Source organism: Prunus dulcis, chromosome 6 (genome assembly GCF_902201215.1).
Source record: "Prunus dulcis chromosome 6, ALMONDv2, whole genome shotgun sequence".
Taxonomy (NCBI): domain Eukaryota; kingdom Viridiplantae; phylum Streptophyta; class Magnoliopsida; order Rosales; family Rosaceae; genus Prunus; species Prunus dulcis.
The window spans coordinates 7,280,968-7,300,337 of NC_047655.1; the positions used below are offsets into that span (position 1 = coordinate 7,280,968).

General features: G+C 35.6%; 1 protein-coding gene and 2 long non-coding RNA genes across 4 annotated transcripts; all 3 read right to left on the reverse strand.

Annotated features, from left to right (window-relative positions):
• Window positions 1-5,933: 5,933 nt before the first annotated feature.
• LOC117633257 (GATA transcription factor 10) lies at window positions 5,934-9,607 on the reverse strand. 2 transcript variants are annotated; one of them, XM_034366979.1, is made up of 3 exons: window positions 9,438-9,607; window positions 8,305-8,541; window positions 5,934-6,889 (listed from the first exon to the last, which is right to left on the reverse strand). In XM_034366979.1, the coding sequence occupies exons 1-3, from the start codon at window positions 9,480-9,482 to the stop codon at window positions 6,242-6,244; spliced, it is 930 nt and encodes a 309-aa protein (XP_034222870.1). In that variant the 5' UTR covers window positions 9,483-9,607; the 3' UTR covers window positions 5,934-6,241. The 2 variants fall into 2 exon arrangements, with proteins under 2 accessions (XP_034222870.1, XP_034222871.1); XM_034366980.1 differs by having other exon boundaries at window positions 9,347-9,456.
• A 2,377-nt stretch (window positions 9,608-11,984) lies between these two features.
• On the reverse strand, window positions 11,985-13,772 carry LOC117632333. The gene is made up of 3 exons (XR_004586460.1): window positions 13,505-13,772; window positions 13,134-13,407; window positions 11,985-12,428 (listed from the first exon to the last, which is right to left on the reverse strand). It is a non-coding gene; the product is annotated as an uncharacterized LOC117632333 (long non-coding RNA).
• Window positions 13,773-16,105: 2,333 nt separating this feature from the next.
• On the reverse strand, window positions 16,106-18,570 carry LOC117629721. The gene is made up of 2 exons (XR_004586151.1): window positions 18,195-18,570; window positions 16,106-17,159 (listed from the first exon to the last, which is right to left on the reverse strand). It is a non-coding gene; the product is annotated as an uncharacterized LOC117629721 (long non-coding RNA).
• Window positions 18,571-19,370: the final 800 nt, after the last annotated feature.

Below are 19,370 nucleotides of genomic sequence, written 5' to 3' on the forward strand. Positions count from 1 at the left end.
ATGCACTGGAGGATTATGGGGCCCACTCCGTGCGACAGTCCACGAAATCTCTGTCGTTTTGGGGTTTCTGAGTTCATCGCGAAGAAACTCTCCTTAAGTCGACTCGGTGTTTATAAAGGGCGGATCTCGTGACACGTGTACGTGGAGGATCGGGAAGAGCTAAAAAGGAACCATACACCACCCAACAATTATCTGAAAACACATCGTTTCAAAGCTGTGACGTGGGCCCGTAACTTTCTTTCTTTCTTTCTTTTTTCTTCTTACTTAGAAGAATGTCGGGCTCACACTCAGATCAGATCGTATATATGACGCAACCCAACTAAAACCCAAGATATGTATTATTAGTTGTTAACCTTCAATTTGAGTTTCCTTTAACCATATTCAAACATGACCAAATTTGGAGCTGGATTGAATTTTTAGCATCCCCCATTTTACTTAAACACATATTTTTTACATCCACAAATAAGAAAATGCTAAGAGTCATACGTCACCCGAGCGAGAGCAACTCCCAACCGTCCATACATTACTTTTAACCATCCAAACATATCCATTTTTTGAGTTGGATTGAATGTTTAGCATACCTAACCCCAAATTGTAATTAATAAAACATATAATATTATGTATAATTCACAAATGAGAAATGTAAATAACAGTCGCTTTTTCGTGCGCAAGCCACTATCCCAAACACAACTCCACAAAACATTGGCCGTGAAGTATTATATCCATGGGAAAAAAAACCCTCAAGTTGACATAAATCTTGATATCAATGCTGATCCTTGGACTATGAGTCACAATTTTTTATTTGAAATTTTTCACACACACGCTATTAAAGTGCCATGAAATTTAAACTTAAGACCATTAGTCTATAAATCAAAGTCCTTTTTCTATTGAGTTAGACACCGTTTGCTTGACTTACAAATTAAAACCCTCCTTTTGTAGGTACAATTACCAGGGCGTTGTGTAAAAAGTGAATACAAATTGGGCCTAAAAGGATAAAAGTGTTCCAACTGGAGAAAAAATGTTCAATTTTCTGGTGAAAAGTCTTGGACATAAGTATTTAAATGGCACAACTCAAAAGTAGCAGGAGATAAGAATCTGACTAATAAGAGAGATACAAAAGTAGCAAAAAGCTTTCAAGAGAGTCAACCGAAGATCCAATCCAATTCAATAGTTAATGGTTGCATGTGAACATCGTGCTCCAATTGATTGCTAGGTTGAGCCCAACACTCACATTTTGCTTACAAGTTTTTTTTGTATCCGCATGTAATTTGCGTTGCGTGAGTGCTAACTGGCATAATAAATTCAATTAGAAAATGACGTGTTTAAGAAAAACAAACATATCATAAAATTTGTATACATATCATATCACTCAGTGTTTAAGCTTTGACGAGGAGGAAGTTTGATGAACAAATTTAATAACTCTAGGATTATGATTTTATTATTTGCATAGCATACAAACACAAGTATGTCAACACACAACCAGCCAAGGGCCGTGTGGCCGCTGCCTCCCTTTTGTCATCTGTGTTGGACTTTTTCTTACACCCTTTCGTTGAAAGTTGGAACTCTCTAATATTCATAATTAATGTGTTTTTATATTTATTTTAATATCATCATTTTTATGTTTTTCTGTGTGTGTTTCCGACATCTCATTGTGCTTGCTTAATGTTGAAAGTTTATTTTATTTTATACAAGTGATATTGAGGGGAAGGAAATTGAACTTAGAACATCATGTGCAGAGATAAATACTCTTAAACATTTAAACTACAAGCCCTTTGCTAATGCCCAATGCTCTCTAATCGCACTATTTTATTCATCCTCTGCTTGCATCCTTTTGGTTTCTGACCCCTTGAAACTTTCTTTAGTGTCACTAAAAACCCTTTAAACACAAATACATTAGTTTATGTTGCTTTTGATTGCCATGAGAATTTGGATTTCTTCAGCTAGTTTTATTTCATTGGACTTATTAGGGGTGGGCATCAAAATCGAAATACCGAATTTATCTAGAAACCGTGTCAAATCGTGCCAATCTCGTGCCGTCCCGTTTGGTGTTGACTTATAAACGGGATGATATCGTGTCATCTCATTACTGTTTGACACGACATCGGTTCCACATTTGTGATCCCGGTTGGTGTCATACCGTATCGAACAATAAATTAGTTTTATTAATCCTAATTTAATTTGGCTTCATTTGTTTTCTAAAAGTCTATGTGAGATTTCCATTACTTGCTTTGTAATTTGACATGTCTTGAACTTGAATTCTTGATTGATTGTTTGTTTTGTTTGTATTAGGCTTAATTTGTTGTAAAAGCCTATATGAGATTTGATTTTCATTTCACTTGAACTTTGTATGAGATTTCTATTTCTTGATTGGTCTTGAATCTTGATTGAGGGTTTAGTATCTCTCTCTGATGACCGATAGCTCTGATGCTGTGTCCAAATAAACATGCAAGGATAGGACAATGCAGTTAACTAACATAGAGTTACAGCAATAATTCATGAACAAAAATTTATTAATTTGTGCACGAAATATATGTTGCATTGAAACAAAACTCAAGTCCAAATTTTCATGGACTCCCACATTGGTCTAAAGGGTTGTAAAAAGGTTTTTAACAATAAGAGAAATGCAAATGTTGCAATGTGCAACAGTCACAAATTCTTCCCAACTTTATTAACGTGAAAATTATGAAAGTTGTATTATACTTGATTTATGAAATGTTGCAAATTTTTTACAGTATTAACATTGATACCGAATTATACCGATTTCGTTTGGGTCCGGTATGGTTTGAACGTGTTTTCAAAAACTCCAATCTCGTGTCATTCCATTCTGATTCTCCTATTCGAGATTGACACCGAGATGACCTCCATCCCGTGTTATCTCATACCGTGCCCAGCCCTAGGACCTATAAAGGCTTACACACTAAATAAATATTATTTATTGCATTGCCGATTTTACAAGAAAAAGGTCAAAAAAGAAACAAAACAACAAGCAAAATCACATGCTAAGGGTTGACCCCAATACACATGCTTGGGATCATTCACTCTCTTTTCATTATCTACACGCCATTATACTTTACTATTGTCTATCTCATTTCTCCCTCTAAAAGTTATTGAAGTAAACTTAGTGGGTTGATTCTTGGCCCATGCCCTTAATGTAAGGCCCAGCCCATTATAAACCTATGGTATTCTATCTCTAATCAGTGATCAACTCTAGTCCGTTGTTTTTAAACCCTGAGGCTTTTGGCTCGCATTTCTCTTTTTCAATGTCGCTTGTATTAAAAAATAAAGACTATTCAAAATATTCTTCAATAGGCTGCCGCATAGGATAATTATTTCACGACTTAGTAAAAAAACCCAAGGCAAAATCCTTCAAAATTTGAATAGGAAGTAACTTGTAAATACAAGAATTCTTGTGTGCAACAGTAATAGCATGTGGCAAAATTGGAAGAGAATACTAAGTACACAATAATTTCTCTCTAAATAAACCTATTTATTTTTTCTCTCTAATCATCCTTTAATTTGAACCCAAAAAAAAAAAAAGACTCATCCTTTAATGGAATTATTTATGATTAAAAAAAAGCACGGACATTTTACGCCCAATAAAACAAGGAAAGCAAAATACATGGGAACAAGTCCAGAAGCCAAAATATATGGGAAGCCTTGTTACCCTAAACTTAGAGTAGAAAGGAACAATCAAAACTCAGACTATCATGAAAGTTTAAACAACTAAAACATAGAAGTAATCGAACAAGGAAGCCAGTAAAACGAAGAATAAGAAGAACTGCACTCACATATAGTTAGGGCCGCAATAGTTCTTCAAGTGTGCTTACAAGGATTCTCAAATTTTTATCTGATATGGTTTTGCTTTTTAGGTTTATGTGGTTTTGAGGGCATTTGAATCTTTTTATAAGAGTTTTTGGTTATTTTTGAAAGTTTTTGAAAAAAACTAATATTTATGAAAGTAAGGGGCAAATTGTAGCTATTTTTTATTTTATAAAAACTCGAAACTTACACACAGAGATACCATGAGGGCTCGAACCCATAACCATTTTAAAGCAAACCAAAGACATGGATCAATCCAACTAGGTCCAAAGAGGTTGTTTGCTTGCTAAGAATAAGTTAAAAACTTAACATTCTAATTTAGAAACAACTTCTATGAGATGGGCCTCTAAATTTATGCGTCTCTCTAGCTTTCTCATTTCCTTACAAAATTGCATCCATACTAATAGAAGTTGTTCATAAAGTAATTTCGTTTCAAGAAACTCACGTCACGTGATGAGAGAGATGAATACCCAAAGTTATAAGAACGTGACATTAAAATATTTCTCAACAATTGCTGAGTTGATCTTAATATACATAGTTGTACTTGTACCAATAATTCCATTTGCTGATTCAGGTCAATCTTGTTTGCTTTCAATCAAATTGGGTTAGCGATATAGAATTGGTACATCACAGCCACACATAGTGGTCAGTGGATCACCTCAACTCAATAATGTGCACATGCAGCAGATGGCTTGAGTAAATGAGCTCATGATCATATAGATATGATATGAAAAATTGTATTGAAAATTAGCTCATCAAAGGTCAGTTGAAGACAAAATTGAGTCATATATATGTATATATATGTTCACCTTTTTTTTTTTTTTTTTGGTTTTGTTTGTATATATAAATTCAGATCTTGTTCTGTTTGGTGGCCTTCTACGGAAATATCACGTGAGCCTTGGTGAATCTTTGGAGCCTTTTACCTCAACCATTCTCTAAAAATACATCAAGTCTACAACAAAAGCCCCATTAGTGGCAACGGGTCTAGCCCAGTGAAAAGAGCTTTAATTTGCAGACCAGTCATTTCAAGTTCGAACTCCAACCCGTTTGGTTCATGAGAAATGAGACTTGGGAATGAGAAATCAATTGCTTTCTTATGTTTGGTAAATCTAAGTATGGGAAATCATTGTCTGGCTCATGGGAAAGTAAGGGGGAAAGTGAAGTCATCCTCCCAACTTGGGTTTTGTTTTCCCTCATGGGAAAGTTTGAGAAAATGAGCTAACATTAAATACATATTTTTAATGACCATTTTATCCCCATTAACAATTTAATATATCATTAAATGCATTCTTTTTTTTAAAATTTGATTTAATATGGGTATAATTGAAAATTTATACAAACTTTGTTTTCCATTCCTACTCAAAACAAATATGGGAAAGAAAATAAAGTGATATTTCCCGGTTACTTTCCCAGCATTACCAAACGTGGGAAATGAATCTTCTATTCCCATTCCTTTGGGAATGACATGAGAAATGATTTCCTCTCAAATTCATTCCATGAACCAAACGGGATGATGTGTGAGAAAATCACCCTCCCCAATATCGCTAGTAAAAAAAAAGCCCCATTTACTGTAAAAATACATCATATTATTCCTCTAAAACTAAAGTCTAGTCTCTTTCCTAAATTTAAATTGGACTTGTGTCCTCCCAAATCATGAAAGAGTTTCTTTAGCTATTGTTTTTCTAATAGTATTTGTTTTCTTTTTGGATTACTTCCATTGATTTTTGAGTTTTAGTAAATTTAATCTACCAAATCAAGTTACACTATCTTTATTTTTAAGCCGGTGCTTATTATTATTTTTCTATCAAATTTCAGAATATCATGACTTTTATTCTACATACTAATTTTTAATATAATTTGTACTTTTGTAAACATTCGTCCATCGAATGAGAGTACAAGACTCATTATGAATATCAAATAAGTTTTATGCAACAGAAATTGGATTTAAATTCTTAACAAACTCTTCATCATCTCTCTTCAGAATCTTATTTGCATATTTGTTGAACACCTCAACAAGAAATTTGAAGAATATAAAGTATAATCAGTTTTTCTTTTTTTGGGTTAAGAATTTTTCATCAAGCAAAATATAATAGAATGGGAAATCAAACACAAGACGAGACCGCGAGTCCACGGTAAATGCTCTACTACACTCTAATTTTTGGTTTAGCATAAGATGCCTACAATTAAGGGTACTCTAATTTTTTCTCCTTCCTTCCCTTAAAATGTTTCCCTCGATGGAGGTAATGACTGCTCTGGACCGATAGGGCAACGACCTCTTATTCCATCATGTACACAAAGAACATATAAAATAAATTAGAAATAAAAGCAATAAAACAGAGACAAGAAAGGTCTCTCAGCTAAGAGGACTGTTCTGATTTTCAAATATAATGAAAGAAATGACTACCCCTACTATATGAGTTTCCTACTGGGCCGAGGATAAAATTCCCATAGTAGCCCCCTGGCAACCCTTGTTTCTCAACTCTATAACCTTCTTGTGGGAGTTGGAATGGACCGACGCAACGAATGTAGGACTTGCAGCAGGGCGGTACTCCGGAAAGAGACGGCCAGACCTATAACGAACCCCGCATGCATTGCAGAGGGTCTTTGGTCCTAGTGGCCCTTCCCTCCACTGAGGGGTCTTCGTCACTGCACAGTGCATGCATCTTTTAGTCTCCCGACTCTCACCTGGTTCCTCCGTGGAGAGCTTTCTCATCTCTGCACTTGAGAGCTGCGATAGATTCCTTTTCTTCTTTTGTTTTCTTTTGGCAGCATTCGACATCCCCTCAGTGAGAGAGCCTTCTAAGTCTGATTCAGATGCATCCCAATGATATAAATTTTCAGAGGCGGAGGAGTTGGATGAGGTGCTGGGGAAGAACTGAGTATTGAAAATAGCAGGGCTGGAACGCTTGCTTCGTGAAAGCTTGCTTCGGGTACGCTTTTCGAACTTGGGCTCAAATTGAGCAGCACAAGAGCCAATACTTTCAAGGTCCTCGCTGCGAATACTGCTTATGCCTCGGGTAGTATTAGCAGCAGTCCTTGGTAATTGATTTCGCTGAGAAGTTTGTCCATACTGAAAGCAAATCAAAGGACAATCGGAATAACCAAAAGAAATAGATGAGAGAAGGACCAATGTTGCATTTATTACATAAATTCTGGCTAGAACAATATAAAACCCCAAGTTTCTTTGCAAGAAACGAGACAAGAAAAAGGCAAGCAAATTTAAGATACCAAGTACAAATGAGGTATCATACCATTCCTAAACATAAAACTCAGTGAGTTTTCATATGTGTTTCCCATCAACTGCACGGAGGTTATAACTAATTTATATGGGCCACAAGGCCATTATGCAGAGGTTGAGTCTTCTCAAGACTAAGATAAAAATTGAACACCATCCACATTGATAGACTTAAAGAACACTTCAAAGAAACAAAATACCCTATTTTTAGAGTATGCTCTATATGAAAAAAGAACACCAGTCACCTTAGTCCTCTTAGAATTGTAAAACTAGAGCTGAAATCTTCAAGTGAAGCCTAAAACTTATTTGAGATAAATTGCAGATGCATAATAAGCAGTTTTCTCTAATCAAATACGTATATCTTATATAAATCCTGCCAACCAGAAAAAGCCTAGATGTCTAATTCATCATATCCTTTTATTTGTTCTATAAAAAAAAAATCAATACTGAATTAATGTATGGTTCTGATTCTTGTACATTACAAACCATAAGGAAAGACTCTAATACCTATATCACAAAGTGAAGAAACAATAGTGATGCAGGACACATAGGACCTATGCGTCCTGCATCAAATAGTCTGTTATGCATTGGTTAAATATAGTCTCAGAATATACTCTGAGCCTCATTCCATCAAAGTCAGCCAGTAACACCATATGATTTACATCCTTCGAGGAGATGTTCAACTTGCAGGAAGCCAGTTTGGGTGGTGGAAATACAAGAGCAGGCATGAAAACTCAACTACATAACAAAAAAATCCTATATAATGGAACTGTGATGACATGCCAGAGATATATACTTACTTCTATCTTCTTTCAAAGTATACCTATAGTATCTTATCAAAAGAAAAATATACAAATAGTAGGCTTTCCATGATCACTACACTTTGCCTAACCATAATGTTCATAGTACATTAAATAAGGTGCATTATTCAAGCATTTGACAATAACTAGCTATGTATACTTTTTGTATCCCATATGAATAAAATTGCCGATTATATACATCACTTAGTCACAGTCTTCCTCGAATATTATATGCCATAGTGCAAAGCAACATGCAGAGACAAACTAACTAGTTATGTATGGAAGAAAAATTGTCAAAACCAAATGCTGGGCTCAACCACCAATCATATTAGCAGAAACTATTCAACACAACGGCGCCATGCGAAACTACTTAATAGAGGCAAGTACCTTTTCACAGTAAAAACAAAGTATAATGAAAACCCTTTAAGGGGCAGAAGATAATAAACTCACCGAAGTGGAGAGGTTCTTAGGTTTCATGTCGTCATTACCATCCAAAACTCTTGGACAAAACAAATCTTCAAAGGAAGGCGGTTCGAGGTTTTGGAATTGTGCATACCAATCTTCGTCTTCAACACACTCTTCAATGTCTTCCATGGGGAAATCAAGGGCCTTGAGTTCGTCAGGGAGGAAGCTCTCGATATTGAAATTATCATCAGTGGGCATAGAACTAGCCATGGCACTAATATTCTGTTTACAGTGGCAAAAGGGCAACAAAGGAAGCAAACGTTAATTAAGAAAACTCTAAGGCAAATTGACAAACAAGTGAGCATGCAATTCGCTTGTTATATATAAAGTTCAAAACAATAAAACAAACCCAAAAGGAATAGATATCTTAGTGAGAAGTCAAAAAGGAAAAAGCTATCTCAGGGATTGGATTGGATTGGATTATTACGTAATTACTTATCAACGTGGGATTGCATAATACAGACGGGTTTGGGCCATAAATTCACAGGAAAAACGGTTTTGATTGGGTAGAAAATCGTCATTAATTGAAGGTAACCCTAATTAGGACTCTGAATATTCTATTATCCAATTAATTTCTTCATTAATGTTGAATTGGAAACAAAGCACAAAACGGGAAACGTCCTTTTTCGGCTCCGTACTATCAAAACCAGCAACGTCGCCGTTTTACCATGGCAAAGACTACTCTAGCAAAATGAGAAAGAAAAAACAAAAAACAATCCTCGTATTCCGGATTCCCAAAGCACCCTGTTTGGCTTCTGAGATAATGCCGGGAAAAAGAAAATTGCTAGAAAGGCAAACAATAATTCACATTGCATGGAGATTAAACAATTACACTCTCAGTCCAACAACAAGCAGAATATTTAATTTCAAATAAATTCAAAAAAATTTAAAAAAATAAGCGGAAAGTAATGGGGGCTTTTTTGTTTTGTTGTTTCCAATTCAATTTTCTGGCCAACCAAACAAAGTAGAAACGAAGGAAAAGAAAGAAAATGCAAATAGAAGAGAGAAGCAAACTGCGAAGGCAAACCTCTGAAAAACCCTAAAACCGGCGAATGAAAACATCATTCACGAAGAAGAAGAAAAATGGTAAAGAAGATAGAGGGATGGGAGTGTTGGACCTCACGCTTCGTTAGCTTGGTGACGTCAGCAGAGACCGCCGTCATTGTCTTGTCACAAGAACCTAAGTGTGTGTGACACAGAGAGAGAGAGAGAGAGAGAGAGAGCTGTTGGCTGTTTGGTTTTGGTTGTTGCAGAGAGGGAAGAGGGGGGGGGGACGGGGAGAGAGAGAGAGAGAAGGGGAGAGAGAGAAAGACAGAGATAGAGATATAGAGAGAGAGAGAGAGAGAGAGAGAGGAGAAGGAGAAGAAGGAGAAGATGGCTTTCTGAGCCCCTCTTTGCCTTTGTCTGAGATTGGAATTTAGGTTTTCTTTTCTCACCAGGAGTAGGGGGGTTACTGTGTGAAGCTGCCCACGCCTTTTTACAGTGAGGTCTCACTTCCAAATTAGATTCAGATTTTGTTGGCTTCATTCAGTCAACGTCCACAACGTGCGTAGCGTACTTTTAAGTTTTTCAGTTCAAAGTATTTGCAAACACTATGCTTCAATTTTTTAGTATTATTATTATTATATGCTCAAAATTCCATTTATATCACTCCAAAATATCACTATTATTCTCCAACAAAATCAATTATTTGTTTCTTTTTCTTCTGAAACGAAATCTTTAGCAAAAAGGAGAGAAAACTAAATTATATATTTTGAGGAGGAGCTCCTTAGATTTTGATTTAAGCCTTACCGAGTCACGCATTTTCATTGTTAATGAGAATCAAGGGATCAAAATTGTTGTAAGAATGTGTACACACTAATTATATGTAAGTTCTTTTTTCTTCATTCTGTCTCTCATTCTCAAAATTTTGGCCGTATTATGACCTGTCCGACTTCATGAATAATCGTGCCATAACCACGGCGTCTTGGTCTTAAATTACGGTAGCCTAACCATGAAGCTTTTCTTTGGGTTTCCGTCAAGAAGTTCGAAACAAACTAAAAAAACAAAATGCAAAAGATTTTTAATTTTCTTTTAAGATTTAGAAATAGAGCAATAATAAAATCAGATCATGCATTATAGTATAGTCTAATAAGAAGCGTCGGTGGTTGTGATACGAATTCAAATGAGGAGGTGGCAATGTCACATGTGGGCCTTAATTTTTTAATGGCATCAAACATCACAATCACTACCACTCAACTCAACCACTGTATATGTATCACCGACGATTGGGGAACATTCTTATTTTATTTATAATTTTTGGTCAAATATTTGGGGGAACAAAATTCAAATGCCATCCATTATCTAACAAACTAAATAAAAAATAAAAAATTCAATCGAAGTCAGTAATTTTATGAATCTTTGATTGGATCTTTTTATTTTCTTCCCTGTTTCCTTGCTATTAGGAAAAGCCAACTTAGGTTCAAAGGGAAAAACTCTTCTTTTTACATTCCCCATCACCATAAAGTTTTGAGTTTCTACTTTAAACTACCTTTAAGCTCTTGACCAAAAAAAAAAAAAACTACCTTTAAGCAACACCCATGGGCCACATATACAAGTCATAATCTTTTTCAATTGCATCCAAATGTAGCCTCTTAATACAAAGATGAAACCCAAATGATTGGTTTTGGAGAAGAAAATACATACCAGTTTGGCTACAAAAGGGATGCAATTTGTAAGTTGTATCCAACTCTTTCTTCATGATAACAACACCAACCATAGAAATTAAATTTGTCCCCTTCTTTTCTGGGGTTAGGTTAGGCTTCAAATGTGCTCTATCTAGACTGATTCAACCACAAAATCAAAAGATTATGACAAATCAAATAGAACCAAGGATGAAACTAGAGTAAAGTAGTTCCCTTTGTTTTCTATTTACTTGTATTTGTTTTTTTTTCCAATAGTTTTGAAGCATGTGATGCTTACAGTTTATGAAGATGTATATTCACATTTTAATTTCTGACATCCAAAGAAACAAGGCCGAAAGGAGTAAAACAAGAGTCATGCCTAACTAGAGGACTTTCCAAAATGACAATGACTGCCCTATGAGCTGTTCAATGTACTCTCCCGCTTCTCTTGCAATTTAGATACAGTAATTAAAGAAATTAAGTACCCATGAAGCACTCAGACAGTGTGCCATAAATGAGAAAGACTTCCATGAAACGGGGATAACACTATTTTGCTATCCCCGGCCAATAATGCTATAACACACGTGATAACACTTCCACGTCGCATAGCATTACTGGCCGGGTATAGCAAAACAATGTTATCCCCATTGCAACTAAGTTTTTCTCGCCATAAGGGGTCAGTAAAAAAAATTACCTGTCATCAAAGCATGTAAACCCTTAGCTGCAGAGAACACTGGAATATGCTACGGTCAGTCATCCAAGCGCGTGTGGTCAACTAACTTTAGCAAAATCCATACAAATTTACAGGTCGGCATAAACAGCTAAAACAGATGAAACAGACACGATGGCTTGTGATGTGACCAAAGTATACCAATCGTATTGAAAGGTTATTAAGTAGAAAGGTAAGAAAATAGGATCAGTTTTATCGTTATGAACAGAACATGTAAAACAAATAAGTAAAATATGATTAAGACTTCAGCACCACAAAGCTAGCAAAACACTTTCATGTATGCATATAAAAGAAAATAACTGTATACATACTTTGTAAGAGGTGGCCACTATAGAGAAATTGTCAGTTCATGTCTGCAGGTGGACAGGCAAGATAAAAGCTTGGTACAAAATATGAATATCTAAGAGTTATTGTCACTGTGCAATGAACCCAAGCTGCTCTCATGTTGGAGAAACAGTCAGGAAAAGATTTGGACAATGAAAATAACCACGATGCTGCTATAAATCCCTTTGAGGTCAAGCAAACCATCTGGGAACTAACAAAGGTGAATGCCTAAAACAGGATTTCTGTATTTTAAAATCTAAGGCATCATATACAATTACCAACAACAATCTGCTATTTCAGTCCCAAAGCCCCATTACAATAGAATTTACAAGTTGTGGTTAGATGAAATTCCTCACCTGGAAACCATCTGAACACTTTCAAAACATGAACACCTACAAAAAAGAATTCAATTTCTGAAACCATCATAAAGCATTTTCTTCCACCACAATTACATTTTCAGTTCACAAGTCCGTTTTTGACCAAACTAAAAATTCATGGGTGAATGTACATTTATCAATTGGAAGAAAAACAGACACAATATATATATATTTTATGCATCCTGCTACGCAGGTATGATGTATGTATATATGTATGGAATTGTGCACTGTGGTAACAAAGTTTTGCATTATAGGCTTGCATTGTTTGCAAAGGTATTGTAAGCATATTCATAAAGCTCAAGATCGAGGTGGTTATGTTGTCTTATCTGCTGGAGAACCAGTTTAGGAACCTGAAGTTATACCTATAATATTTTAAAGGTCAATTTCCATTGCAAAAAAAAGAAGAAGAAAAAAACATAAGAGAGAGCTCAATTTATGCAAGCCAACAAAGGTGAGCACTGAGCTAGAGCAACTCAACTCTGACACAAAATTAAAGTGCCTAGAAGGAAGTTCACAAGGCAAGAAGCAAACAAGGGGAAACTGCTATATAATACTTTGACTATCTCATAAATTGGATATGTTCTAGATATATTGTACATCTAAACCAGAAGAGAGAGCAAGTTCGAGAAAAAATGAATGCTGTGCACACACATGAATGAATGTTGCAAAAGATCATTTATCGTACTAGCTAGTTTGGAGAAACTAGAAATTTAAGGCTACCTCCTTTGAAAAGTTTTCAAGGGGAAGATTCTCTTTAAAGAAGAGGTGCGCTTGCGTGTTTGGGCCTCCATTAAATTAGAAATGCAGTCTTCATACGCTTCCATAGGTTGTCCCACAGTCATCTAATATCGTGGTAGAGAGGATCAAAGTCAACATTCAGAAAGTGGGAAACAGATCAACTCCCATTGTGTCTATATCCAAAATGGTTTACATCTTCGTTGACTAATTCAACAGTTTCAAGTGAAGCAGTCTCACTTTCTTTTCATGTGAGGTGCTGTTGTCTCATTTGAAAGAAAAAAGCGCAGTAAGAAAGCTACTAAAACCAATATTCAAATCCCATCCAGGTGGTAATGATGAGTTTTTCTAATTACCTGAAGGTCATTGTCATTGGGCTTGGAAACTGAAGCTGAGCAGATATGTTCTGCAGCACAAGTAGAAGAATATGAAGAAAGCCAGATTCATTACCTAACTCAACCCTATCTATAATTATCATAAGAAATTGAAAATGAATATGTTACCCAAACAACTATGCACCATTAAATTCTCTAATGCTAACAAAGTTCTGTCTTAAGGCATCAAAGTTGAAGTGCATGTTCTCTACTTTATTGTGCTCCTAGCAGTAAAACAAAACAGAACAAATACATTTGCCTGTTTATGAATTTCTACTCCTGCTCAAGATAAGATAACAGAAATGATAAATAGACGCCACACAGACCGGATTTGCTGTTAGCAGCACTCTGTTACTCGAATTTGATCCCCGGGCACCAACTACACATGTGCAAGCATGGCTGCAGATTCTCCAACATATACGTACATAAATACATCTACATTTGCAAACATACTTGCAGGCACCAATTGCATTTGCAACAATGGTTACAGATTCTCCACCATGCATGCATACATTTGCATACATCTACTAATCTACATTTACGTGCACACAGACATACCAACATGGATTTATGGAAAATGCTACTAACCCCAACTATTTCTCCGAGCCCAAATGGCACATGATACGCACTCCACATCTTGCATTAAAAACACTACAATGTGATAGAATCTAAAACTTGAGAATGACCATAAGTTGGGGAAAATAGTTGGATTATATAGCCTTGTCCTGCATGCATAAAACTCCTTTGGGGTAGAATCCATACACCTTATTTCTACTCCAACCATTGCTAACCAACAAAGAAACATTGGCATTCTCAGAAAGTGTATAAGAAAAAACAATAACATTCATAAACTGACAAAATGAGCATGATAAGTATTTATTTAGTTTTATTCGCTCCCAAATTTTCCTGGAATTTATTTATTTTCCTTTCAAACAAACAGGATTAGAAGCCAAAAACCCAAAAAATGGAAAACAGAGAACATGCATTTTCGACATTAGGAGTTGAGGTATGGAAATAGGCAAACTTATAAGCATTCAGAAAACCCTAACGAGCAGAGGCACAAGAAGAGAGCGAGAAATTCAAAGACAGGAAGAATGAAAGACGCGAATGGAATAGAACTCAACGAAATTGGAGGTCTCGTGATCATAGACAGTGGTGGGACTCAAGCAGACAGCGCGGAAGGTCAAAGAGGTCTGAGCCCCCACCATTTGGAACCTTCCAGTCCAGAAAAACTGAAAAGGGCGGTCCCTGGTTTAAAATTTTCTCAGCAACCAAACAGGTTTAAAAATTAAAAACGTTTTCTTGTAGCTTGACATTAAAATTTTGTTTTGTTTTGTTTTTTTAATTTATTAAAGTACTAACTGGTGTCATCATGCACCACGACTAACAATGTTTTCCAAAAAAATAAAAAAAATAAAAAAAATAAGCTTCAACTCAAGAAAATCTTTAGTAATTTAGAGCTGGTAAGGGTATTTGTTAGCAGATGACCTCGGTTTTATTAATATTTCATAAAAACAGTATCGCCATGCGGCTGTACTCATTTTGACATGTTTTGTTTTTTCAAAAATAGTATAGCCGATCAGCTATACTCATTTCTATTTTTTTATAAAAACGTATAGCCTGGCGGCCCTTTTGACACGTGTCGCCTAGGCGCTAAGTGGTTCTTTTTTAATATATATAAATCATATGGCCGACTGGCTATATCCGTTTTTAATTTTTACAAAAATAGTTTCGCCGAGCGGCTATACTCGGTAATGTTTCATAAAAATAGTATAGCCGGGGGGCTATACTTATACTAACACGTGGGCGCCTAATCACTCATCTTTTGTATTGTTTATACATAGTCTAGCCCGGCAGTTGTACTCGATTTTTTAATTTTTTTTTTAAAAAGTCGTATAGCCGCCCGGTGATACTATGATTTTTCCTTATTTTTTAAAAATAGTATAGCCACGCAGCTTTTTTGTTTTGACACGTGTCACTTAGGCGCTAGGCGGGTTTTTTATGTATAAATATATATGAATATTATAGCCGGACGGCTATACCCGGCCTTTTAATTTTTTCAAAAAATTAGTATAGCCGCTCGGCTATACTTGGTTTCATTAATATTTCATAAAAATAGTATAGCCGCGCGACGATACTTATTTTGGCACGTATCGCTGGGAGCGTCCATAATATAGCTATTCGGCTATACTCGATTTTTTAAAATTTGTTCAAAAAAATAGTATAGCCGACTGACTTGATTGGGTTTTTTTGTTTTTATTATTTTTAAAAATAGTATAGCCACGCAGCCATTATATATATATATATATAGTGGGATCTTTTTGGTCTGTTAAATTTTTTTCCCTGATTTTCATTTATCGATAAGAGTAGTTTAGAGCATTATCCATTACTATTAGGCCATTACCCGAGTCTATTGTCCCTTTTTGATTTTTTTACTTTTTTGGAGTTATTAACCATATAAATAATTTAGCACTTTCACGTTTAATAATGTACTATACAAGTACGTATTTTATTCAAAATTTTCTGGTTCTGTATTTTACTAACTATGAATGAATGTGCATGAAGCTTTGTTTGCAAGCAAGGTTCCATTCAAACCAGATCCAGGATAATATCCTGGGACACTCGTATGACACCAATATTTGGATGTTGAAGCTCAGAACATCCAGATAGATAGTTCATATACATTATTAACAGCTGTTGAGCATGCGCAGTTTGGGACTGAAGCCTGCTCTGGTGGATCTCCAGGAAATGATTCCTACATCATGTCACCACCTCCATCAACCTCTTTATTTGCTTCATCCAAGCTTTTATGTTTAGAGTGGTCTATGTAAACCACTTCCACCACAACTTTTTACTTTTGAGCTGATATCTGCACACTTTTTACTTTTGAGTCGAGCTAAAATTCTGAGAGGTCACTGCACCTGTGATTTGAACTTCATCCATACGGTCCAATTTCAAAGAAAGCCTTGACAATGAAGCTGAAATTCATTTCTTAACTGTCAGTCCAGGGTATCTCTCAACCACTGTTTTGTTGTTTTCAGATACTGATGCAGTATTATCCACATTCTGGGACTCCACTACTTCTAATTCCCTTCTGCAGGCACCAGTTCCTTCTGGTTCTTTTGAATTGACATTGAAGATAATTTTTCTGCTGGGATTCTTCAGGTAAAATACTGAATCCATCCAATACACAGTCATTTAAGCGCAATTTATTTTCCTGGAAAACCTGTTCTCCAACACTGCAGGATATCGGAAAGTCTAGTTGTTCGGTATTTTCGTTTCCACAATCAGTTATCACCAGTTGACAATTTTCTATTCGCTCTGTATTCACCAGGCAACGCGAAATCCACCAAGGTCTATCTACTGAGATGTAGAGAGGATCAACAAGCGTCAAATAGTGAACTCTGTGGATAACTCGGGCCCAGTCCAAAACTTATGTTCCTGTCCTCCCTCCAACAAATATTGTGGTAATCATTAATGAAAACTTTATTGAGACCTAAGTTAGAATTAAATTATTTAAAGATATGCAAGAGAAATTAGACACTCAACGTACAATGACAAATGCAGTGCAAAATTATTCCAACCTTATTTTCTGAAGAAGCGATAAGTAGGCTAGATCGTATATCAGAGCAAATGGCTAACTTTAAGAAAAAGAAAACAACAATGTTTTATCTTGTTCACGATATGCTTAAAAGCTTTCCATGATAAAAAGAACTTGTTTGTTGTGCTGTATATGCAATTAGAAGACTATAACCTATTATCACTAATTAATTATAATACGGCAGTAATCGTTATAGGTATTAATTTCAAGCTAATGATCCACCAAACCAAAGCATCCATGCTATGCACATAAAGAAGGAAGTAGGAAACCAGGAATGTTTCAGCAAAAGTAGACTTGTTCAATGATTAACCATCTTTCTCAAAAGCTTTCTTTCCTTTTTCTTTAGATACCATTTTCCATGACTAAACAACTAGCTCTGATAAGTAACTGAAAGAAATGCTCCCAGCAATTTTTATTAAGCGCAACGCAGAACACACACAAACGCAATCCAACAACACAAACTTGACAGATAAACTATATGACCTGCAACTGTTTGTTTTCAAATCTTATGAAAAATCAGATGGTAGGTACAACTATTGATGTATTCATCCATGGATTGTCGATCCCCATTCAATCAATTAGGTGGAACCTTAAAAATAATATTCTATCATGGGTCAAATACACATATATGCCAAAAGTTTATGTACATCAGTATGACATCTTCCAAATCTCAACATTCTGTGAGGTGTGTAAAACTTCTCCAACTAATCTTAAATACAAGATGCCAATTATTTCAGAATTAAAATTGTGTAAGAAAGAGGAAATGTCAATTGGACTTCCTAGTCTAGTTCCTTTCCTTCTAGATTCTTCTACAGTTACCCTATTTCTAGTCTAGTACTACAAGAAACACTACTGTTTTTCACCATCCTGTGCATCATGGATAGACATTAGAGGCTCAATCCACACCACTTTTCCAAGACCAAGAAACTATCAGATAAGCAATTGAATTTCTCATATCTAATTGGTGACCCACAGACACCAAGTCATATCTAATCAGATATATTTTCTAAAAATCCAGCTTAATAAAAAGAAAAGAAAATTTTAAAATTAAAAAAAGATGATTTGATAAACCTGTTTTTTGAGCCAATTTCGCAGCTTAGGAACTTCCTCCACCAATCAAGATTTGGTCCGTCGTCAGAATTTTGTAGTTGACGTGAGCGCAAAGACGAGGGAAGGCATCGTCGCCGTAAGGGTTGAGGTCGCGCTGCTTCTCGATGTCGTACTTATCGTATTTCTTGCACATTGAGTCGACTCGGCAGATGCTCATTCTTGTTTCCTCTCAGAATGAGAAGAGAAGATCTAAGATCGCTGCATTAGAGAGAGGGTGAGAGAGAGTCTCATCTCGTCTCGATCAGGCATTGCGTCTCTCTGTGCCATGCGTTAGAGAGAGGGTGAATCTACTGACGGGTTTTTCATTTTTGGAGAAGGTAGAACACGACAGGGTGCCATGCATTAGGTACACATCTCATTCGGCATTTCCGCCTGCCCACCCTTTTTTGTTAAAACTTGTATCGATCAACAACTTCAAACTTCTATCGATAAACAAACTAGCGATTTGTTTGAATTTTTTATTAGAAATAGTGTAGCCGCGCGGCTATACTTCATACGGCTATACTGTTTATATATATATATTTTAATAGAATAGCCGCGCGGCTATATATATATATATATATATATATTTTTTTTTTTGGGGAGATCCCTGTGAGGCGGAAAACGACTCTTTAATATTTAAAAGGTATAGCCGTTCGGCTGTACTATATATTCGAATATTTTAAGAGTATAACGGCTATACTCTTTAAATATTTTCGGATATTTTAACGATCAACCAACTGAAAATAGCACACAATTAAATTTCCTTAAATCCTTGAACTTCTATCGATCAACAACTTAAAACTGAATCGAGATGATCTTCTGACTTTGTGATGTCCTATTTTTGTCTTTAGGTTCTTTAGTTCGTTTTTAAAGGTCAAAAGACTCAAAATATTTTTTTATTCAGATTAATTATTGCAATGGTCTTTGAATTATACATTAATTTCAAATCAGCACTTAAAGAGCAAACAATTAAATTTTTTTACAACCAATAAATCAGCAGTTAATAAAAGGTAAGCTCTTTGGTGTGTTATTAAAATTCATCTCCCTTCACCTCCGCTTTTTGGTAGTTTTGGTGTGATACCTAAAACTACGTATCTCAAAATTATTTCCAACAACGCTTTTCTAGATAACTATGCACACAACACCAACTTGAAA

Coding starts and splice junctions, on each gene's coding strand:
- LOC117633257 (XM_034366979.1), bottom strand. CDS start 9,482: ATGACGGCGGTCTCTGCTGACGTCACCAAGCTAACGAAGCGTGAG. Junction 8,542..9,437: donor CCAAGCTAACGAAGCGTGAG/GTCCAACACTCC, acceptor CACTGTAAACAG/AATATTAGTGCCATGGCTAG. Junction 6,890..8,304: donor CTAAGAACCTCTCCACTTCG/GTGAGTTTATTA, acceptor ATTTGCTTTCAG/TATGGACAAACTTCTCAGCG.